The sequence below is a fragment of the Lonchura striata genome, chromosome 5, assembly GCF_046129695.1.
Source record: "Lonchura striata isolate bLonStr1 chromosome 5, bLonStr1.mat, whole genome shotgun sequence".
In the NCBI taxonomy this organism is placed as follows: domain Eukaryota; kingdom Metazoa; phylum Chordata; class Aves; order Passeriformes; family Estrildidae; genus Lonchura; species Lonchura striata.
Genome location: NC_134607.1, coordinates 70,934,296 through 70,958,264, shown reverse-complemented (window position 1 = coordinate 70,958,264; position 23,969 = coordinate 70,934,296). Strand labels below are relative to the sequence as shown.

Sequence of the window (23,969 nt, the reverse complement as noted above, 5' to 3'; positions counted from 1 at the left end):
ATACAGAGATGGAATTTACCCAGCTGGACCTGTTGCTGTGAGGAGTGAAGAATTTTAAATGAAATGGTTTTGTTTGTGGCTTTTTGAAAGAACTACAATGTGGAATTTTTCCATCAGTTGTGAGGTGTTGTTTGGACATAACAGAAGTCTGTAATAGAGCATTTGTGGGTCTGAATTATGTTGTCTGTAAATCTCAGAGTGGTTTTTGTTGGGAGGAACCTTAAAGCCCATCCAGTTCCATGGCAGGGCCACCTTCCACTGTCCCAGAGTGCTCCAAGCCCCATCCAGCCTGGCCTTGGACACTTCCAGGGATGAACCCCATCCTAAAAGACAAATTCCAGGATGGGTACAGGGATTGGCAGCCCTTTTATAACCCTACACATGGAAATGTTGAATTCACAGATTTTACTGCAAGAAATGGCCACGGTAGGGGGACAGTGTGTGCGAAACAAAGTGAATTCACAAAGACAACTGAAAATCTGTTCAGGCCAAGCAGGGTAAAAGTGAAATGTCTGGAGAAATGCAGGTGTGCAGCACAGTGGAACACTTGGAATGGGAAGGAAAAATTAAGGTTACAATGGAAAAAATCCATCTGTAGGACAGAGCATCCCCCAAATACCAGGCTGCTCCAAGCCCCATCCAACCTGGCCTTGGACACTTCCAAGGGTGAACCCCATCCTAAAAGACAAATTGCAAGAATGGATACAGGGTTTGGAAAACTTCTTATAACCCTACACAGGAATTTCCTACAGGGAAATGTTGAATTCACAGATTTTGCTACAGGAAATGGCCATGGCAGGGAGACAGTGAATTCACAAAGTGAATTCACAAAAACACCTGAAAATCTGTTCAGGCCAAGCAGGGTGAAATATCTGGGGAAATGCAGGTGTGCAGCAGAGTGGAACACTTGGAATGGGAAGGAAAAATAAAGGTTACACTGGAAAAATATCCATCTGTAGGACAGAACATCCCCCAAATACCTGTGGGATGGCTGAAATGCAGAATAACTTCAATGATGCACTGTGGGAGGGAGATGGAAATGGCCAGTGGGAATAAACAGAGCCCATGAGGAATGCAGGAAAAAGGAGCCCAGGAAAGAGTGGGAATCATCCTCAGAGGTCACAAAACACAGATACAAATTAGGAAGGTTTGGAGGAATCTGTGTTTGAGTTATTTGGCCTCATATGTCATCCAGCCATGGGAGTTTGTTGGATTTTGCCTTACTGAGAGCAATGCTATGACTTTTTTAACTTCCAGATGAATGTGTTTGGTGCTGATAATTCCACTGTGTCGTGCTTGCATTTTCCTAGGTCCTGGATTTATTCTGAGCAGGTTTTTAGGGAGAGCCCACCTGCCTTAGTTGTGGCTGCTTTTCCTTGAGGAGGCAGTTCCCAAGCTCAGTGGGTCTGCTGGGATCCACTCTTGGAAAAGCACTGAAAAATTCTCCCATTCCTTTGATTTTTGCTTCACTAAATTAAATATGAGCAGAGTTCTCCATCTAATCTGAGTGTAAAATGCAGCTTTCTTGGATTCAGGTGCTTAGCACTCCTCTAAACAAATACCTACATTGTTTTTCATCAGAGGTCTTCTATATCCTCAGCATTTTTGTTGTACCAGTGCTGATTCCTCCTCACTGCTCTCACCTGGTGTTCAAAGCATCCTTGAAGTCCTTTAGTTGCTCCACCATCACCAAAACCTGTTATTGATCCGTAGATTTTTACAGTTTGGCTTTTGTTGTAGCAGCATCAGCTGCCAGTCAGTTGGTATCAGATTTTTCTGCCTTTTCTTGTAGCTGTTTTCACTCAGATCATGGACTTTGCACAGTGAAAAACCTGCTCTCCACATTCACCCCCTCTTTGCTCTCCTGCTGGTCCCAACCGTCAAAATATCACCTGACAGTGAGACCAAAATTCAGATTATTTGTGGCAGCAACATTCAGAGGAGTTCATTGCTCTGACCAAATGCAAATGCTAAAGTGGTTTTGAATAGCAAACTCATCCTACTTGGACACTGCAGCTCATAATTCCACAAAATGAGAATTTGACTGGATTGATCAAACTGGTTCCTGAGGAAAGTTCTCACAAATACCAGCTCAAAACAAAAAACCACAGACAAAACTTTTTAAAGCAGCGAGAGAAACAGCGACAAGCCTGTGCCATGACATTGTTTCCAGGCTTGTTGGATTGAGAGAGACAGAATATTTTAGAATTTTTTTTTTTTTCAGGAACTTTATTTGTGGTCTGTCTCGGGCTGGCATGTGAGTGTTATTTGTGCTTTTCAAAAAATGGTAATCTTGCACTCATTATGGCCTGAGGCAGCCAATCTCAGGCAGCAGTGATGGGGGAGATCTAATAAACAGAGCTAAACCCAGCCATTTTCCATTGATTTGAAAGAAGACAGAGCTAATCTGTGATTCTTTCTGCTGGGCTTCTGCCACAAGATGAATTTCACCTCCAGCTGCAGAGCAGATTGCACATCTACAAGCCAAAAGAGATTTTCACCCTGATAGCAGATCCGGATTTCCATATTTATGGAGTTGTTCTGACTGCAAGGGGCCCTGGGAGGTCCAAGCACCTGCTCAGAGCAGATTGATGAGGGCTTTGACAGGGAAATTTTTGGGGACCTCCAAGGCTGGAGATACCACAACCTTTTGTGATCCCTGTTCCTTAACTATCCTTGGAGGAAAGTACTTTTTTGACCAATTTCACAGGATCTCTGCCTCCAAAAATTGACCAAAACGAGTTGGAGACAAGTGGTGGTTAGAGGGATTTCCTCAGATTTTTTCTGATTTTGAGACTTCCTCTTAAAATCGTGGCTGCTGTAGACCATGGGAAAGCTGCCCTGGACTCAGAGCTGTCTCTGCTGAAGTTTTGCCAAAAGAGCTTCATGGCTTGACCTGAAATTGTCTTCCCTGGAGTCTCCACCACCTCAGGAGTTCGTGGGAGCCATCCACGCGGGATGAGCTGAGCTGTGCAGGAATGGAATGGAAGATTTTGACTGAGCTGACTTTGTGCTGCTGTAGCAAAGCTGTGGTTGGAAATGGTAGGTGCAGAATGGACAGCTCTGTACCTTGGAATAAAACACTGGCATTTCCCTGGAAGTCACAGCCATTCCTGGATGGCTCCCTGGGTGTCCCTGCCCATGGCAGGGGGTTGGGACTGGATAGTCCTGAAGGTCCCAAACCATTCCAGGATTTTAGGATCCTGGTTTGCTTTGAGCTGATGATTCCCTGTGGTGTGGTTTTTGCTTTGGGCCACTATTTAAGAATTAATTCCATAAAAGCAAGCAGCACCAGGAATTTGGAATCCTCATTCCATGTGCACCCAATGCCACCAACAGAAGGGAATTCCTAACTTAGATTTCATGGGCGTCACCCCTGGCAGCAGCAATTCCCATCCCTCTGTGCCTCAAAGATGTACCACACTCATTTTTGGGGGGCAAAACCTGCTTTAGGTCGTGGAGAAATAACCCCACTGGGAAAACATCATTTAAACCACAGAACAGCAACAGGGCTGAGCTGAGAAGGGCAATTGTAGATGGGAAAGGTTTAAATGAAGCTTCTCATCATCAGGAGGGGCCATAAATACAGTTGTGCATTTTCAGGTGCATCTCTAAGCCTGAGCACATTTGTATTAACACCACTCCTACAATTACATGCAGATTAGCTGCTTGGCTGAATAGCTGTAAGAACTTGGAATAGATTTGTCCTTTTCACCAAGGTTTTCATTTTCTTTGGCAGCTCTGAGTGTTAACAAATTAGAGATCGATGTTCTAGCAGGGCAGAAAAGTGAAGTGAGGCATGGCTGGGGAGAAACTTCAGAGCCATTAATAGTTGCAGTTAAAGGCATTAGTTAGTGGTGCCTGAAAAACAGAGTTGGAAATTCAAAAGAAAAGGTCAAAAATCACTCTCTTTCCCCCCATTTTCTGCTGCTAAAACTGAGTTAAGTATTTTACCCTGCTGGCTGCACTCTGAATATCTTGGACATCTTTGAATATCGCTGAAATTTTTGACAAACATCCATCATGGAATCCAGCAAACACTGATGGGGAGTGAATTTCCATACTGCAGGCTGCTCCTTTGTTTTCATGGAGTCACAGACTGGTTTGGGACCTTAAACTTCATCTCATTCCAACCTGCCACAGGCAGGGACACCTTCCAGGTTTTTGTTTGGGTGGATCTGTGGCAGGACACAACAAACAGGAAGTTTTCTAAAGGCAGAAGAGAGGGAATTGCACTTGAATTTGAAATAGGGAGCTCTAGTCAAGCTCCAAAATCCTGACAATTGCCTTAATCTCAATTTCCTCATCTGAGTCTCCTGTGTAGGCTCAGTCCAGGATCCCAGCTTGCTTCCTTTGCTGCTTTTTGTTCTTTTTCTCTGTGGCTTCTCTTTCAGTTTGAATTCCCTCTCCCTGCCTTGCAGCCACTTCTCCCTCCTGTTGCACACTAAAGGTTCTCCTCTGCTGTAAAAGCTCATGCCCTGCCCTGTCCAGTCATCTTTAGTCCCTGAGCTGTTCTGAATTGTGGTGGGAGGGGTTTGTTGGGTCCTTCTCCGAAGGCACCTTTGATGTTGTAGTTCAGTATTGGAAAATGTTTTGCTTTGGGCAGCAACCCTTTTTTTTTTTTTTTTTTTCTTTTTTTTTTTTTTTTTGTGGAATGATGCTCCATTTTGGTTAGATTTCATAAAAACCTGATTTTCAGCCCTGTGGCAGATCCAGAGAACTTTCCCCCAGTGAGGACAGTCAGTCCCCTCATTAAAAAGGAGCTCATCATAGGATTGATAAGCAAGAGTAGAAGTCTTAAATGTTATGTAGGATCTCTAAATGTGGATTTGGACATCCTTAGTTTCATCTTCAGAATAAAAACTGCATCAGTTGACTGACTAGAGCAGCTGGATCAAATGAGAGCAGTCAGAACTTGTATGAAGAATAACTTATCTAAAAATTCAAGCACAGGCCTGATCTGCTGACATTTCAGAAGAAATTCCCTCATCCATAGATCATTTGGAGGCAGAATGAAGATGCAGTGTTACTTGGGAAGCTGTCTGATGTTAAATGCTTGGTTTTCCATAGCTTATTAAAATCAATTCAGGGACAAATAGAGGCTTTAAATTCAAATGAAAATGCCATCAGAATGGTCATATTTATAAAGCTGTAATTTAATGTAATTTGGAACAGGGGTGGAGGCACAGAACAGTTGATTATTTTATTATTTTTTTGTTGTTTTTTTTTTCCCCTAATTCCTTCTCTCCTCACTCACTTAGTGGCAGTTTCAAAGATGAAGCATGACTGGAGGTTTTCAAGTTTATTTCTTCTAATCTTGCCTTTTTCTCTGTAGTCCAGAGGAGGCCCTGGAGCTGCTCCAGGGCTGGAGCCCCTCTGGAGCCAGGCTGGGAGAGCTGGGAATGTTCCCCTGGAGAGGAGAAGGATCCAGGGAGAGCTTCCAGCACATTCCAGGCCCTGAAGGGGCTCCAGGAGAGCTGAAATTTGGGAAAAGCCTGGAGGGACAGGACCCAGGGAATGGCTCCCACTGCCAGAGGGCAGCCAGGGATGGGATCTTGGGAATGAGGAATTCCTGGCTGGGCTGGGATTGCCAGAGCAGCTGGGGCTGCCCCTGGATCCCTGGGATGTCCAAATCCAAGGATGGGGCTTGGAGCAACCTGGTCAGTCTTGAGTTTGGAGTAAAATAAGTGAAACAATTTCCTGGTTGCTTTGGAAATCTCTTTTAAGGCTGATCTCTTCAGATCTCAGGCTCTGTGTCAACAGGATGATTAAAACAAAATGCTCCCTATTATCCACAAATGGCTTTGTTAAAGATCCCGAGATGAAATGGCCACAAGTACAATTAAGGGAGAAAAAGAAGCTTAACTGCAGCAGAAATGGATTAAAAAGAGGCACAGAAAACTTCCCAATTTGCCATTCAGGGAACAGGATAATCTTTGCCTGCCGATGCTTTGAGTCTTTTCGTGGGGGAGGATGAGAAGGAAAGAGAAGTCTTTAAATTAAAAATTCTCCCCTGATTCTCAAAGGTGCCAAACAGCCCAAGCCCTTGGTTCCTTTGGTGGGTGGAGCAGGTGCTGAGCTGAGCTGGAGTCAAGCTGGGCTCATTTTTGTCTTTCCCAGCACTAACTTGAAGCAAAGGGCAGGTTTGTCTCCTTTGTTTGCAAGTCAAAAGTCTTCTTTTCTTTGTCGAATCAACTGTTAACTACGTAACTATTACATTTAATTTAAAAAAAATTAAATAGATTGCATGAATGTTACTCTCCTAATGAATCTCTTCAGGGCTTTAAGGGCTTAAAAGGAAGAATTCAATGCCAAAATCACTCGTGGTCTGTCTGCAGTAAAAACAGTTTCACCACATTTTTAATAAAGTAGTGCATATAGGTGAAGCATCTCTGGTGAAATTAAATGAGGGATCTCAAGTTCTCCTGCTTCTTTTGATAATCTTTTATCAGCTTGGATGACACAGGATCTCTCAGAACTTTCCCTGCTTGCAAATCTGAAGATTTTCAGCCCAGAGTGAAACGTGTACTCGTGCTTTGAGTTCCTCCATGCAGACAAAACAGTGACCTTCTGAGGGGCTCCAGGAATTTATTTTCTGACTCAGACCTTTGAAATCAGAGCTCTCGAGAGAAATCATTCTCCTCTTATTCCTCCAGCTTAAAAAAGCTTCTGCTCCTACTTTTGCTCAGGGAAAATTATTTCAGTGGCAAACGTGGTGAAAACACTTTTACCTGTGGCCAGATCTCACTTGTCTCTTCGTGACTTATGGCATTATTTATATTTTCTGTGGCTCCGTGTATGTATCAGGGCAAATTGTATGGGTTTAGAAGTAAAATTGAAGTTCTCTTTAACGCCTCGTTCAGCCTCTGTTTTTCTCAGTCACTTTGAGGGTGGCTCTGGAAAAGGCACCACTTGTTACTCAATTTTAATGCAATATCTTCATTATCTTTGGGTATAAACCACTGGATTTGGGTTTGAAGGGGTCTTTAAACTCATCCAGTGCCACCCCTGCCATGGCAGGGACACCTCCCACTGTCCCAGGCTGCTCCACGCCCTGCCCAGCCTGGCCTTGGGCACTACCAGGGATGAGGATAAAAAATGTCTGCCTTTATCTGGAGATGAGGAAATGATGCTACAGCACCATTTTTAATCTGTATTTACGGAAATGACCACTGGACTTTTATATGGAGGATTAGGGAGGACATGGAAAACAAAACTTCATCTCTGGGTTACGGAGAATTTATCTCATAGAGAATCTGAGTGAGTTTCAGTAGCAGACCTGAACCAACAAAGAGCACACTTCAGCTAAAATAACAAATTACTTCTTGATAGCTTGTAGGATTAAAACTTCTGGGTATACAGAGCAGCTCAGTTGATCACTTGAACTGCAATTAAAAAGCAGAACAAGTACACCCCGAATATTGTTTTTATGTCAGAAATGCTCCTTCATGCTTGAAAATGAGAAAAAATTGCAATCGATCCTTACAACTGTTGTGTTCATCTTTATTGACTGGCCCAAAGAAAGATAAATGGCAGCCTAAATAAGATTCCAGTCTGTGCTGGCCTGGGAGGGGACAGGGGGTGATGGAGAACCATTCATCATCTCAGCCCTGCCCCGCTGCCCGTCGTGGGCTCATCCTGATGCCTTGAGGAGTTTGAGCTAGAACAGAGACTAGACAGAATTAAAGAATAAAGCAGGGATTTATGAAAAGGATCTCCTCCATGGATCCACCTTGGGCAGCACCAGAGCCCAGCCAGGGCTGCACCAAAATTAACAAAAATGGCCCCAAAATGAACCCAAATGACCCAAACTGGCCCCAAAATGCACGAGCGCTCCCGGGGGCTCTCCCTGGGATCAGTTCTGCTCCATTGGCACCTTGGAGTTCATTCCCAATTCCAGCTCCAGCCCATCAGTCCCACCCTGCTTGTTTTTCTCTCTCCAGCCCACGCTGTTTGTGCTCCTGGGCTGAGGTTTGGATCATTTGTCCTTGGTGCCCAGCTGGAGCAGGAATTGTTTTGTGTCCCTGCTCTGTGCACAGAGCTCACCATCCCATCATGTGAAGCCCAGACCCACACACCAAAGCAGCTCAGAATCTGAAAAATACAAAAGTTAAACCCTGAGGCATCATTTCCCCCATCCCATCCCCTCCCATCCCTTCCATTCCCATCCCATCGATCCCATCCCATCCCACACATCCCTTCCCATCCCACAAATCCTATTCCATCCCATCCCATCCCATCCCGTCCCATCCCATCCCATCCCATCCCACAGATCCCATCCCATCCCCCTGGGCCTGGCTGGGATTGCTGAATGCCAGGGGTTCACTGGTGTGAGGAGAATTCCACTTTCATTTGCTCGCCGGCCGACGATGATTTATGAAAAAATAAATGAGCGCGTGTGGAAATCTGGGTTTTGGTGCAAGTGAGTGATGAGGAGTGGGGCTGGCAGTGGGGAGGGCAGCAGAGCTCTCTGCTCCTGCTGATCCAGGCCTGACCTTTGCCTGCAGTGCCTCTTACCCAATTTGTTATCATTTGGGAGGAAATATTAGCCCTGCAATACAATTTTACCCCTGTCTGGAGCTGGCATTTTATTCACTGATTTCGGTGCATTTCAAGATTATTGTTCGCAGGGAAGAAGCTTGGAAGGTGAAATCTTTTAAGTGGGAAGGGAAAATGTTTTTCTTTGTAATTTTTTGTAGTTGGTGCTGCCTCTTTTGGAATTTCAGGAAGTGTTTTTGCAGGTGCACATGAAATGATAAATATTTCTCAGGACATGTTTACTCACCCAGTGACCACAGACCTGTGTCATCTGTGACTTTTATGGAAGAGTGATCTCTCCACTTAAAGCCTTTTCCAATTCTTTTCCCCCCAGCAAAGATGTTTTCATCATGTTGCTTTTCCATACATCAATGTCTTAAGCTAAACTGCTTTATTTTACCCAAAATTAAAATTGGAATGATGCTTCCCATGGACTGGATCGTGGCATCCATGTGTGGTATGGAATCATGGAGTGGTTTGGGTTGGAAGGGACCTTAAATCCCACCCAATGCCACCCCTGCCATGGCAGGGACACCTCCCACTGTCCCAGGCTGCTCCAACCCCAGTGTCCAGCCTGGCCTTGGACATTCCAGGGATCCAGGGGCAGCCCCAGCTGCTCTGGCAATCCCAGCCCAGCCAGGAATTCCTTATTCCCAAGATCCCATCCCTGGCTGCCCTCTGGCAGTGGGAGCCATTCCCTGTGTCCTGTCCCTCCAGGCTTTGTCCCTCTGCAGCTCTCCTGGAGCCCCTTTAGGAGTTCTGAACTCTCCCAGAACATTTTCTTCTCCAGGGTGAACAACCCCAGCTCCCTCAGCCTGACAAAAGTTAAATATTTGGTAGATGCCAAATCCATATTGAGGCATCAGTAACTCCAAAGCACAGGATAAAGTCCAGGTTGTTAAAATAAGGATTCAGTTGGTTTTGATGTAATCACACAGCGTGGCATAGTCAGGATTTTGTTGCCATGTTAACATCACTCCCTGGGATGCTGATGACTCAAAGCTACACCAGAATTCTTGCAAGTGCCAGCACAAGCTTTTTGCCTCCCCACGCCCTGTTTCCAGCAGCACTCCCAGGAAAATGGCTTCAGAGAAGTTTGGAGCTGCTCAAACTTCGCTTTCTCCCTCCAGCTGGGCAGCCAGGTGCCTTGGTTATTAGAGCTGAGGTCCAGCTGTGCCCAGGCTATAAAAACCTCCTGAAAAATGCCACCTCTGTGTTATTGAGACGTGGAGCAAAACAACATTCCAGTGATTTATCTCAGCCTGGAGGATCACAGGATTCTTTAGGCTGGAAAAGACCTTTAAGATCATCGAGTCCAACCATTCCCAGCACTGCCAAAGCCACCACTGAGCCTTGTCCCCAAATGCCGCCTCCACAAGGCTTGGAAATCCCTCCAGGGATGGGGACTCCACCCCTGAAGCTGTTCCACCCTTTCCATGAAGGAATTTTCCCAATATCAAAGCTGAGCCTTCCCTACTACAGCATTTTCACACCTAGGAAACTTGGTGAGCATCTCTCACCTGTACTTTGGAAATAAATGATTTTGTAGAACCGAGTCAAAGCCATCCCTGGATTTAGGGGAGATGAAAATCTATTCTGAAGCTGCTTGGCTTTAAAAATTGAAATTAGCAACTGATTGGAGCAACCTTGGAGTTTGGAATATTCCAGTGAATCCTAAGAGAGGCGTTTTCAAGGCAAAGAGCAAAAGGGAAAGTCAAGGCTTCGTTAATTTGTTGTGGGACTTTGAAGCTTGGCTCGAGTGGCACCTGTGAGGCAGGGGGGAGATGGGTGTGAGGAACACAAACAGGCCACTGCAGAGAAGTCCAGAATCAGGATTTGGATTTTAATTTCTAATTAAGAAGATGCAAAGACTCCAGGAGCACCTTGTGCTAAATATGGGGTTTTTGCCTCATGTCCCTTTAGAGTTTCTTCCCCAAGAGCCATTGCTTTTGCATAATCAAGACACACTTATTTTTAAAAAAACACCCCAAAAAAATCAATTTCTGAAACTCTGATCATTTTATGGTCAGGTTTTGACAGTTTTTTGAAACAACTTAAATCCAAAATCAGCTTTATTGACTAGATATTAGCATGCATGTAAATGATACTAACTGAAATCTGTATTTATTCTGTTTTTTTTTTTTTTTTTCCCAGAGTGCCCAGTTCTACAAAGTCACCACTGAGCAATACCAAAAAGCTGCTGATGAAGTCTCAGCTCGGTTCAAGTGAGTCCCTCCTGTTTTTTCCTGGCAGCTGGATGAGTTCTTACCACATTAAAATGCACAATCATTCCCCTCTCCTCCCTCACAGATCCTATCAGCCCCTCTGGTTGTTGAAAGGAGGGAATTTGGGAGAATTTGGAGGCCAATGTATAGGAACCATAAGCTGCAGAGAAATGGAATGCACACTTTGCATACATTTATCAATTGGTAGCTGATAAGAAGCACTGAAATATTCCAAAAATAGATCTGATGGAGCACCAAAAATGAGATTCCAACTTTGCATCACAATCGCACCATGGGAAGGATTTAAATGAGGAATTTCACTCTGCCCTCAGCAGCGAAGGTCAGATTAAATAATTTTTATTAGTCCTGAAGAAAGTGAAGTGCAGATCTGGTAATTGATGGATCAAAGTGACAGTGACCCTTAGCCTTGGACCTTCCCTTTGGGCTGCTTCATCCCTCAGGCTCGAGGGTCCATTTATCATTTTAGTGAGGACACAGAACTTTTTACAACCTCAATTCTCTCCTCTAACCAAGAAATGCTGCAGAAAATGAATTATTCTGCCACGATTTTTGTAGATTTGTGGAGGGATTTCCTTCTGGTTTGTGTTTTGTTTTGGTTTTTGACGAGCAGGAAGAGAAAAATCCTTTCTGAGCTGCTGATAATGGTACAAATAAAATTTTAAAGCATAAGAAAAAACTCACTTTATCTCTTAACAGCAGGAATTGTTGAATATTCTTGGGTGTATATATAAAAATTTTGTAGTGTTTAATGGTCAGAGTATATTGAGCACTAAATTAATCTGTCCCTTAAACAAGAGGGACAGGATGACCATTGATCAAGGTCTGATTTAAATGTAATTTGGAGGGTTTTCCATCATGTCTGGAAATGCAGGAAGGTTGGGATGGAATTCCCACCTGGGTGTCTCCTTCCTCTGTTACAGGGGGATATTTTCAGCTTTTTAAATCAAATTATTGCCTCATTTCACATGCATTATTCCAAAAAAAGCTTTTGTTGGGATTTGAAGTTCTGCTGAAGGGCTCTGGGTGGGTTTAGTGGGCAGAGGTGAGTTTGGGATTGGGTTTTTCCTCCTGATACATAAAGGATTTCCTAAATAAATCAAATACTTTGGGTTCCTGATTGTGCACAAATGGAGCTGATTGATAGAGCAGGGTCAGTCATGAGCATCAAAGAAATTGAAGAAAACCATTTTGTAGGGTGCAGAAATCAAGGAATATTTACTGAGGAGGATTTGGACCTGGAATCACATTCCTAGCACTTGATGGGATTGGACTTCTCTTAATTTTCTGGAAACTAAAGGTATAAATTGAAGCCATCCATTTGACTGCTCTGTAATAGCAGTACTGCAATCATCGTGCTGCTTTTGCACTTGAAACCAAATTTCCTAAAAATTATTGGGAATTTTTACATCAGTGGATGCAGTATTGGTCCATTGCCTTCCAAGAAAACAAAAGGAAAAAACTCAGGAGAGGAAAAGGTGCCTGAAATATGCACATAAATTGTGGCAGATTTGATGAAGGGCCTGAAATAGCAATATTACTTTACAATTTAAAGGTTTTTCCTTACATAAAATCCTTTTAAACACCGTGTCTTTTTATTGAAGGTTTCAATGCAGGAGGTGTTACTTTATCACTGCCTCTTTTATGGAACTTGATGGATAAATGAGGAATGATTTAGTGAGACCTGGAGATGCTCTTTTGGCACTTCTCATGTGCAGTTTAATTGCACGTGAGGATTGAGAGGACAGAGGCTCCAGTGGTGTTTAAAGAGTTGTTTAATTGGCTGTAAAAGAAGAATTAAATAAGGTTGAGCTGCTAAATTTTGTTAATGCATAAAGCCATGTGCTGCCTGTGATTGCAGGCTCCAAGTGCAAGATTAATGGATCTAATTGTGGTGTTACTAGCAAATAGTCTGACTTTATTTTAGGCATGTCTAGAATTAGGTACCCAGTTTAAGTGCTACAATTTGAATTTCTTCCACTTTTTAAGCTGCATCACTTCCCAGAGCAAGAAGTGGACGGTGCTGTTATATATTAAATATTTCCTGGATTTTCCTTCCTCCATTTAATCCCTGAAATTACATCAACTGTAGCTTCATCAGTCTTTAGGGATAATTAAACTCCATTAAAAGGGGAAAAAATACAAGTATCCCACATGGGTTTGGATCAGAGACCTGGCAAGTCTTGTGTCTGCAGTTCCTATTGCTGCCTGCATTAAACTGATATTCCAAATATCCATGAAGAATGTTTTATCTCCACGAAGGCCCTGATGCACATTGATCAAATTGGGAATTATCAAATGCATCATCTCTTTACCAGCCTAATTCCCATTGATCAAATCCTAAATGAGCAGGTTCAGGCAGTTCCTGCAGTCCCCAAATCACATTAAAACAACATTACAGGGCCATGCTGCCCCTCCTAAAGCTGGAATTATCTTCCCACAGTTACATTATAACCCCAATTATTCCATTATGAAGATGGCTCTGTTATAATGAGGAGTTTACACAAGAAAAGAAGAATGCAACGTTACAGGAAGAGCTGGGCTTTGGGCAAGGAGTTGAACTTTTCCTAATCAAATTCTCCCTTGGTTTTTTGGGTTTTCTTCCCTTAATTTGGAGGGCTGGGAGCGGGAAATTCGGCAGCTGCAGCGGTGACATTTTATTCCCCTGTGGTGTCTCGAGCCAAGTGACATCTTCATTATTCATTTAAGAAGCAGAGAGGGCAAAGGCAGCCTAAAATAAATGTTTTTATCTTGGGTGGGTTTTGATTTCTGGTGGTGTATTTAGAATTCATAGCTGTGCATCTGTGCTTTTTCCTAACGATTCTGCCATTCCTCTCCTGCTCTCAGGAAAGTGTGGAATTGCTTCCTGCTGCTGGGTTTTTTTTGGGAAAAACTTAATTTCCAGACTGATGGAAACCCCAAGTCTTTCTGGGGGATTGACTGATCAGTTTGGGTTGAGGTTTTCCCCAATAATGGAATTAATCCCCCAAAGTTTGCTTGGACAGTGACACTTGTAATCTAGAGGATGCAGCTGGAAGCGTTGGGTGTTTATTCTGAATCACAGATTTTGGGGGGCTTTATTCCTTTCTTATGAATCTTTTGGACATGACCCTCTCCATCAATTCCCATAGAATGAATGGGAATAAATGACAAATCATCAATTTCATATCTCCCTTTAATTAGGATTTCTCTATCACAAAGCCCAGGTAATAATGTTTACTGAAAATAAAATTTAAGGCATTGTTGCCATCAGAAAATCACGGGGTGGTTTAGGCTGGGAAGGACTTTAAGGATCATCCAGTTCCACCCCCTGCCATGGACACGTCCCCCATGAAGTTCTGTTTGATGCTCAGCTGTGAATATTTGAAATACTCACGGTATTTCCTGTGTGTTCTGACTGATGTTACATGAGCTGTGAAGCTGAGGAGGAGCATAATGAAACCACAGTAAATTAATAACAGCAACACTTGGATATTCAGATATAATTGTCTCACAAAGCAGTGGTGCCAATTCTCTGGACACTGAGGGGAAAAGAAGCGGGGTAGAGAGAAAATCAGCTTTTTATTGATGATTTTGGACTGAGGCCAGGGAAGTGTGGCTTTATTTCCCTGTCCTCGTTACCCTTCTGATGTTGGGGCACATATGGTGACTTTTGAAGGGTTCTTGCTCTGCCTGTAAATTAGAAATATTGATAGTTTCTTAATGCAAATATCTTCTGTCACCATCATGCTCTCATACCTCTGTAACATAGAAATCTGTGTTGCAGAGAGCCAGGTGAAAAATTTGTGCTTTATTTCTCCTTGTGCAGACCCAGACTTCCAGTTTGTACCTTAAATAACATCATTGATTCCCAGAATGGTTTGGGTTGAAGGGACCTTAAAGCTCATCCCATTCCACCCCCTGCCATGGGCAGAGACACCTTCCCTAGACCAAATTGCTCCAGCCTGGCCCTGAATTAAAAGTAGCTGCTTTTAAAACCTGAAGTTAAAACAACAAATTACCAGTTCTTTATGAAATACCACATGCTGTTTGGTCAATAACAGAAAATAAGAAGCTACAAAAAAATCCTGCAGGCTTTGTGCCTTTTGTTCAGCTTTTTCTTTTTGTTGTTGTTTAGCCAAGGGCAGTGAGCTCTGCACAGAAACCTCCTGAATTAATGTTTTCCCTTACAAATACAGCAAATACAGGTGTGCTTTGTCAGGAGAGAATCACTGCAGGGTTGTTTGCCCTGATGATGCCGTTGCTGGTGGTATCCTTGATTTTTTTTGTCACGTTCTGTCTGGAGATGATGGTCCCAAGTTCCTCCTGACATCCCTTAGAGGGTGTGGAGGTGTTGCTGGGTCTGGAGTCTTCAAAGAGACACGAGCAGTTGTGAGTTGCTATAAAGTTGTTTATTGCATGAATACATCTCAAAAGCAGAGAGTTCAGGGTGTTAAAGTCCAGAGTCAGAGCCTGAGAGGAGAGCTGTGGGACTTCAGGTGGCTCTTCAACACGCAGTTTATTGTATCCAGGATGTCACAGCAGCCCAGGGTGACAGGGCCACACCTCCAGCGTCAGCTCCAGCTGCAGGCAAGCCTGAAGACCCCTTAGTTGTGCTTACACTGCGTGATGTGTTTTTCTTTATCAACCAATCCCTCCCTTTACTGTTACCTACAGCCTGTCCCAACTGCTGTCAGCACCACTGTGTGCTCAGTGCTGCCCAATCCCACGAGTTACAGGTTAAGCTGAAAGTTCTTTTTCAGTTTTCTTGCAGTGGAAAATTCTTCTTTGTGATCTTAGCGTGCACCCTTCAAAGAATGAACAAGCCACAGTGGAAGTGGCAAGTATCTGTTTGGTGATAACAAACCTGCACCCAAGAACCATCAGATATTTCCAAATTCACAGATGGAACCCAGAAGAGTCAGCAAAACCGAGATGACACAACTGCTAACTTTGGTATTCTGAAGCAAGTGAAAATAACCAGCCAGATAATTAAACTTTTTTCTAATTGCCACATGGACATGTCTTGTTTGCCTGTGATATCTTTCTGCTTGGTAAAAACATCTTTTTGTTTGTGGTCAGCTTATCTTGTGCTCTAAGTCATAAAACCTCTTTCCAACTGGACATAACTTTTGCCTTCTTGTCCAGCAAGACTGGCTCAGCAAACCTTAATTTACACATCTATTATTCTTCTATATCAAAACTCACTTCCATCTCTGTTTCATTCTCAAATTCTACATTCAGAGACCGTTCTGCCAAGCACACCAATCTGTGAAACTTTCTTGTCAGGCTTCCATCCTTACCAACAGTCCGTGCTAAAGATTTCTGGCATCGAGTTCCAGGCTGGAGCAGCTGCTTTCTCTTCCTTCTCCTTCTCCTTCTCCTTCTCCTTCTCCTTCTCCTTCTCCTTCTCCTTCTCCTTCTCCTTCTCCTTCTCCTTCTCCTTCTCCTTCTCCTTCTCCTTCTCCTTGTGGTTGTTGATGAGTTGATGCTGTGGTGGTTATTGTTGTTGTTCATGGTGATTATCGTAGCATCCTACTATGGAGCTTCTTTTTTTAATTCATAAAACATCCAATCAGCTAAAAACATGATTCTAAAACATTCTTTCTGAGCCAGTCTAAACTCGATTCTAATCTGTGAAAGTAGTACAAAAATAGTGTTAGTTCTTACCTAAAAAACTATATATATATATATTATCTATTTACACAAATATACTGTTTTCTTATTTAAAATTTACTTGTATAAGTTTATCTACTGATGTGAATAGTTCTATCTATTTACACATGTAATTTTATCTGTTCATGTGAATAATTCTATCTATTCTAGTGGCAAGGTTCTGCTATGTTTTGGTTATTTTTAGGGCTAAGTTACTTTAAGAACTTTTAAACTAGGCCTTAGGGCCTTGACTATCTAGCACAGTTTCTTAAGGCACTTAAAATATATTTCTACTTACTGAAAACTATACAGTTCCCCTTACTTAAAACTTAAACCTACACTTCTGCTTCATATCTGTGTGGCTTAATATCTCCTAATTTCTCTAAAGGCTTTAATTCAACCCCTGCATTCATCTCTCTTGCATTCCAACACGAGAGGTGGGGGCTGTGTGTGACTGATGCTGGGAATTAAAAAATTAAATACCATAGCTCAGCTCAGCCACTCAGCTTTTCTTGGCAACAGAGGCACCCAGAGGTCTCATTTCTCTTTCTGCTCTTGCACCTCTTCACACACAGCTGTGCTGCCACCAGGAGAGGTTTTTGGAGTGCTTCAAGCAGAGGTGTGTGGTCTCAAACACATTTCACTCCCCCAGCCAAGTGGAGGTGCAGTTTTCTGGCATGGAAGTGATGCTGTCACCCCTCTTAGCTTGAAACCAGGTTCTGAGTGCACAGAGCTGCTTCAGGTGGGAAGGAACACTGCTAAAGAGACTTTAACAAATCTTCCCAACCTCTTGTTTATCCTGCGCATCCCAAACCCTGTTTTCTTTTGAATAAACCCTTTTCTTTGCTCAGTTCTTTCAGTCAGGGCTTGGATTCACCTGAGGGGGCTGCAGGAGCAGAGCTCACTCAAGAAATCTCTTGGACTTTCTGCTGCTTTGTACAAGAGATTGTGCTTTGACCCAGGGACCTTAAAAACCACCCAGGTCCACTTTAAAGAGGGGACTTTGGTGGGCAGCAGCTCCTCTGTCTCAGTTGCTCTGCACCTATAAACGAATAAAAGAATCCTCTGGCTGTTCTCCAGTGATCCTTTGGAACTCAGAATTCCCTGAAGCCACTTGGCAGTGTGTTTACCTGTGACTGTCACTTCAGCCGTGACAACTTTGGGTTTCCCTGCAGCCACTCAGGTATTTAACTTTGTTTCTTTGATCAGTGCAGTCCATTAGGAGCAGGGTTCTCCTCAGGGCTGGATAAAACACGAATTGTGCATTTGGAGCTGGATGCAGATCCCTTTCGAACAAACTGGGAGCCTGGTGGAATATCTGTGTTTGTCTTTCACAGAGAATCTGTTTTCATTGAAATCTCTGAGCTCTGATGTGAAATTTAAACCTGCTTGTTTGGTCAGGAAGCAGATTGAAGCTCTGACGGTGTTTTTTTGAGAGTTGCATTAACTTTTAAAATCCATTATTCAAAATTCAGATAGCACATTAATAAAGAGGGCAAGTCAGTTCTTTCCCATCTTTGGCATAATCTTTTTTTTATTTCCCCCTTCTAGAAAGCATGGATACATTCATTAAATCTCCCCTCAGGCTATCCCCAGCTTTTCCCACAGTGAGATCCTTTACTCTCTGCAATGGAGAAAACAATCTTAAAATTAATGTTTGTAAAGCACCGAGTTAGGAGTAGGATTTTTTTTTTTTTTTTAATGCATGAATTAATACATAAAATAAAAGATTTTCTGGGAGGGGGGACAGGTAGAACAGGGTAATTATTGTAGGATATTGTTGTGGGGGGATAACTGTGTAGGATAGAGAGGGATAACTGAGTAGATTGGAGTGGGATAACAGGGTAGGATATTGTGGGATAACTCTCTAGGAAAATTTGCCTGTGGGAGGGGAGTTGGAACTGGATAAACTTGATGATCTTTAAGGTGTTTTCCAAGCTGAAGCACTGTTATTTTATGATCTGCAGGTCCTTTCCCTATTCAGAAAGTCCTTTTCCTGTTCAGGGTGGATGGGTTGGAAAGAAAAATGTGTTCAGCCACTGCTGCTTTTCTCCATTTTCTGTATTTTCTGCATCTCCATTTTTGAGCATTTTCTGCTTGCAGAGAAACACAAAGTCATTTGAAAGACTTTCCTGTGAAAGAAGCAAGTGAGACTCTGCCCTCCCACCTCGGTGGCACCCATTGGGATTGGTTCTGATTCCCCTTTGGGAATTTCAACATCGTTTATTTGTTTATAAATATTTGTGCTGGGAGTCAGCCCAGTGCTGGGAGAATTCCTGGATGCCCTCACTGGGAACTCCCAGCTCTGGCTGTGGGCTGGGAGCTGCTCCTGAGGAACGAGCAGCTCCTCCTGGTGTGTTTGGCATTCCAGGGAACATCTGGCTGCCTCCTCCCTCCCCAGGTTTATTCCCAACAAGGAATAAAGCCTCTTGTTTTAATGCCTTATCCTTTGTTGGGATTTCCTCTGAACAAGAGTTGCAGATTTCCCAATTACAGCATTAAAGCTGGGAGGTTAAACCCCACAGCAGCTCCTTTTTATTATTAATTTGTTCTGTATTTCCTAATCTTTTGTGGCTGAGATTTACAAATACCTTTTCTAAGGATGTTTTTAATGAGGCCAAGCCATCTGTAAGATCAAATCCTACAAATCTCACTTGGGAGCCTCCAGCACAGACCTCCCTTTGGGGAGGGGAGAATGTTTCCCAGAGCTGCTGGTGGGATTTTTTTTGAGGAGAATTCACCTGTTCCTGGGTACAGGGTGAAGAATGAATTACAAGTTATCTCTGTTACCATTTGGCATGTGGTTCCCCTCTTTTTAATTTAATCTCCTTTCCAGTAGTGTTGAAAAATCAGGGGGAAAAAATACACCACAGCCATTCTGCTTGGACTGCACCTGAGGGAAATCACAGTTTAAAGGCAAAGTAGGCAGTAAATATTTGGGGAAATAATCTCAAACATGGGGTGCTTGCAAAGGGCTGTCAGACTCTGAAAATAAGATTTGTAAAATGATATTTATGTTTCTTTAAAGTGGTTAAATCATAGGATCACAGAATTGTTTGGGTGGGAAAGGACCTTAAATCCCACCCAGTGCCACCCCTGCCATGGCAGGGACACCTCCCACTGTCCCAGGGGCTCCAGCCCCAGTGTCCAGCCTGGCCCTGGACCTTGCAGGGATCCAGGGGCAGCCCCAGCTGCTCTGGCAATCCCAGCCCAGCCAGGAATTCCTCATTCCCAAGATCCCATCCCTGGCTGCCCTCTGGCAGTGGGAGCCATTCCCTGTGTCCTCTCCCTCCAGGCTTTTCCCAAATTTCAGCTCTCCTGGAGCCACTTTAGACCCTGGAAAATACAAATTAATACAGATCAGGTCCCCCTTCTCCTCCGTCAGGGGGTGTGGGTGCCACTGCAATAAGTTTATTAATTCTGTCAAATTTTCAGTTCAGTGCCTGAATATAAAACCCCTCAATCCCACAGATCTGTGCTAAAAGGAATGCCTGAAATCCTGATAATTTCCCCTTCTAACTGCAGTTCCTTGAACACGACCCACGTTTTCCTGGGGGTCTCTATGTTGTGCGTGCAAATTCCCCTTATAGCACAATACACATTTCTCAAGCTAGAAGGGGAATAATTTCATCCTGCATGGAAAGAAATGAGAAAAGCAGTTTTTCCTTTCAAACTTCCCTTGCCACTTAGCGTGGCTCCCACTTCCAAGCCATTTAGGAGCTCCATTAAGCCCCTGGGTTTGCTCCTGTGCATGCATTAGGAGCAGAGCTGGGGTAATATGGAGCAGATTTGCTGTATCATGGACACATTTATGAAGATTGATAACAGCCAGGGCTCGGTGTTAACTTTTATTTTCAAACAGGCTGCAGGAGAAACTGCCTGGTATTGCTGTGAGGCTTTGATTTATGAAAAGGTTGCTGCATGAAAAAGGCATCCCATAAAGCAGCTTTGCTGGCAGGAGCATTATAAAGTAGGGTTGTGAGTAGAGCAAACAATAACTAACTGTAATTATGTTCATTATTGTCTCTGTGAACTCCCTGTACCTTTTGGGGGGGGATTTGCACGTATTCCCTCCTCAGCTTTTAAGTGGACTCACCTTTCCCACGGAGTGGGATGAAGGTGAGAAAATCCTGCTGGTTTCTAGAGGCAGCAGCACCAAAAGAGGCCTTTTTTGTTTGTGTGGAATGAAAGAGGTCACTGAAATTATACCTGCTTGCACAAATGATGCCAGGAGGAGGAAAAGTCTGTGGTAAAAAATGCTGTTTCTCTTACAATTCCCATCATTGATTCATTTTCCCCTAAATTATGACCGTTTTGTGAGACTGTTGCATTTAAGCCCCTTGAAAACAAACCCAAAAATCCCAGCATGATGGCAAAGATCACCAGGTTCCAGAACTATTTTCCCTCTCTCCACCTGGCACCATCCTTTGTAACAAGATGAGCCTCAGCAGCAGCAAGATGAATTCTTCACTCAGCAATAATTAGCAGAAAACTTGAGTGAAAACCAATTGAAATCAAGGGGCACGACCTAACTGGGAAAAATGTGAGTGGTTAATCTAAAGTTTGTCAAACTTGAGCTGCTTTAACTTAAAAGAATCCCTTTACCAAACTACCTGAAGGCCTTGCAAAAAGAAACAGGAGCCTGAAAATCGTTTGTGCTGAGGTTATGAAACATAAGAATGGCTTTTTTAGAGCAGAGTGAAGTTCTGTTAAATAAGCCAGTGTCTTAATTAATGCTGCCAGTATGTGGAGGGGGTGAAGAGAGACTTTAGAAAGGTTTTTGTGAACTGGCATTGAGGTTTCCATCAGGATTCTGTCTTCTGCCTCAGACTGCTCTGCTGGTGCCCTCAGAGACCCAGGGGATGGTTTGGGTTGGAAGAGACATTCCAGAGCATCCAGTGCCATGGCAGGGACACCTCCCACTGTCCCAGGCTGCTCCAAGCCCAGTGTCCAGCCTGGCCTTGGATATTCCAAGGGGATTGGACATTTAGGGATCCAGGGGCAGCCCCAGCTGCTCTGAAGGAGAGGGGCTGGGAGCACAAACCCTGAGAGGGGCTGAGGGAGCTGGGGGTGCTCAGCCTGGAGAAAAGGAGACTCAGGGCTGGCCCCATCGCTCCCACAGCTCCTGGAAGGTGCCTGTGCCCAGCTGGGCTGGGGCTCTGGCTCCAGGCAGCCCTGACACAACCAGAGCACACAGCCTCAAGCTGTGCCCAGGGAAATCCAGGTGGGAGAGCAGGAAAAAGCTTTTCCAGAAAGGTGCTGAAGCTCTGGGATGGCTGCCCGGGGAGGTGGTGGAGTCACCAGGCCTGGATGTGTTTGAAAAGCCTGGATGTGGCACCGGGTGAGCTGAGCTGCTGGGGCTGGGATGGGCTCGATGCTCCTGGAGCTCTCTCCCAACCCCAGGATTCCGGGAATTCTGTGATTCTGTGAATTCTCTGGCAATCCCAGCCCAGCCAGGAATTCCTCATTCCCAAGATCCCATCCCTGGCTGCCCTCTGGCAGTGGGAGCCATTCCCTGGGTCCCGTCCCTCCAGGCTTTTTCCAAATTTCAGCTCTCCTGGAGCTCCTCCAGGCCCTGGGATGTGCTGGAAGCTCTCCCTGGATCCTTCCCTTCTCCAGGGGAACATTCCCAGCTCTCCCAGGGTCTCCAGCCCTGGAGCATCTTTGTTGTCGTGTCTTACAGCAGCCTGAGAGAAACACTCACCAACAGGCAGTGAAAAATTACTTGAAAAATAATTTAAATAATGAGAATAATGAAAAAAAAAAAGTGAGTGTTGTCATTTACAGCTCACCCCTCCAGCTCCAGTTCCTAACCTGGTCCTGGTGAGAGGAACATTTTCCTTCCTCGGGTGCCACGAAGAATGTTGAGGGCATTCTGTTTTCATGTTTCTGTAACACACTGAACATTTATTTTTAATTTATTATTTATTATTACAAATCAATTTTATTATTTTGTTTTTATTATTAAAATAATTTTTATTATTATTATTAAAAATAAAGATTAACTATGACGTATCATACCTTAAATAAAATTACTGCACCATTAAACACTACTATACCAAACAGTACTGTACCAAACAGTACTGGTTTATTTTTATTACTAAAAATAAATTTATTATTAAAAATTTATTATTAAAAAATAAAGATTAACTATAAAGTATCATATCTTAAGTAAAATAACTCCACCATTAAACACTACTATATCAAACATGTTAAAACTCCAGTACAAACTAGAACACAGAACAACAAAATAATATTCCCCTATTTACATTACCAACACATTTTTCTCCATCCTTTTAACAACAAAATACAGTTTACTTTCCCCTAAAAGACTGTATAGTACACCTAAAACTAACTACCCCAAAAATAAAAGTATAACCCTACCATCTACCATAAACTAATCCAAACCACACACACAAAAAAAAAGTAAAACTCCACAACACCTACAATACATCAATAACATCATTGTGTAGAAAAACACCACAACAAAAGTATTTAAAAAAGGAGAAAAAAAATCATCCAGATATCTTAAGGCTAAGATGAATTAGAGTAAGGTTCTCAGCCCTTCTCAGTGGGATTTTTGCTCTTTGTTGGAGTTGATGGCATTGCATTGTTGCTGCAGCCCAGCTGATTCTATTTCATGAAAAGAGTGACCCGGCCTCATCCCAATCCAAGATTTGTAGAATCACACGTGGCCTTTGTGACTTAGCAGAGTGAATCCAAGCCTGTTTTCTTAAATAACTTCATGCCCAAATGAAAAATTGTCATTTATTCTGTTTTCTCCTAAGATTACAACCTTCAGTTCCCTCGAGTAATCGTCACCCACGCGAGCGCCGAGGCTTGAAGTGTTTAACTGGTGATTGCTTTTTCTGGATGCTGCTTCTGCCCATAATATCTTTTATTTCTGTGGTCAGTTAACAGGGGTTTGGGGCCTTTTATAGCTGAGGAGAATAGTTAAATATATATTGCTCTGGAGAGTAATATTTGGATAATAATGTGCCAGGAGTTAGTGTCTTGTGGTGCTGTGTGTTGAGTGCTGTAGTTGACCTCTGCTAGAGAGAAGTGCCTGCTTGTTAGAACATATTATTTAGCACCTTTAGAAAGGCAAAACTGGTTGGTTTTTTTTTTAGTGTGAGGCTCAGTGAAGATTTTATCACCAGGGTTTGGGGATGATGGTGTGATCTTGAGTCTTTACAAAGCCTGCAGTGAGTTGTAGCTCTCAGGAAATAAGTGGCTGTAATAAATCCACAATGTGCTTTGCTGTCCTGGATTTGGTTTATGCTGCTCATTTGGATCTGTCTGTATTTTTTTTTTGTGTGTGTCTGTGTTCTTTACACACACAGTGATGTAAAGTTCTTGTGGGAAATTTAATGTACGGATGGGGATAGACATGGATCATTTAAGTGGATGAAACTGTCTTTTTTGCCACCTTCATATAGAAGCAGGTTTCAAACTGTGGCAGAATTGTTTTTTCCTTTAAAAATTAGAAATACTGAGTTTTAATCTATCATGTAATAGTAGTTAATATATCCAAGTAGTTCTGCAACTAGCACC

The 23,969-nt window shown here is 43.2% G+C and overlaps 1 protein-coding gene across 4 annotated transcripts in view; it reads left to right on the top strand.

The window, feature by feature from the left end:
* CHCHD3 (coiled-coil-helix-coiled-coil-helix domain containing 3) overlaps positions 1 to 23,969 on the top strand; it is a 131,257-nt gene that overhangs the window by 93,398 nt on the left and 13,890 nt on the right. For all 4 annotated transcript variants that reach the window (XM_077783708.1, XM_021530916.2, XM_021530917.2 and 1 more), the window contains one exon: positions 10,693 to 10,763. In XM_077783708.1, coding sequence (XP_077639834.1) covers positions 10,693 to 10,763 — 71 coding nt within the window. The remainder of the gene's footprint in view (positions 1 to 10,692; positions 10,764 to 23,969) is intronic.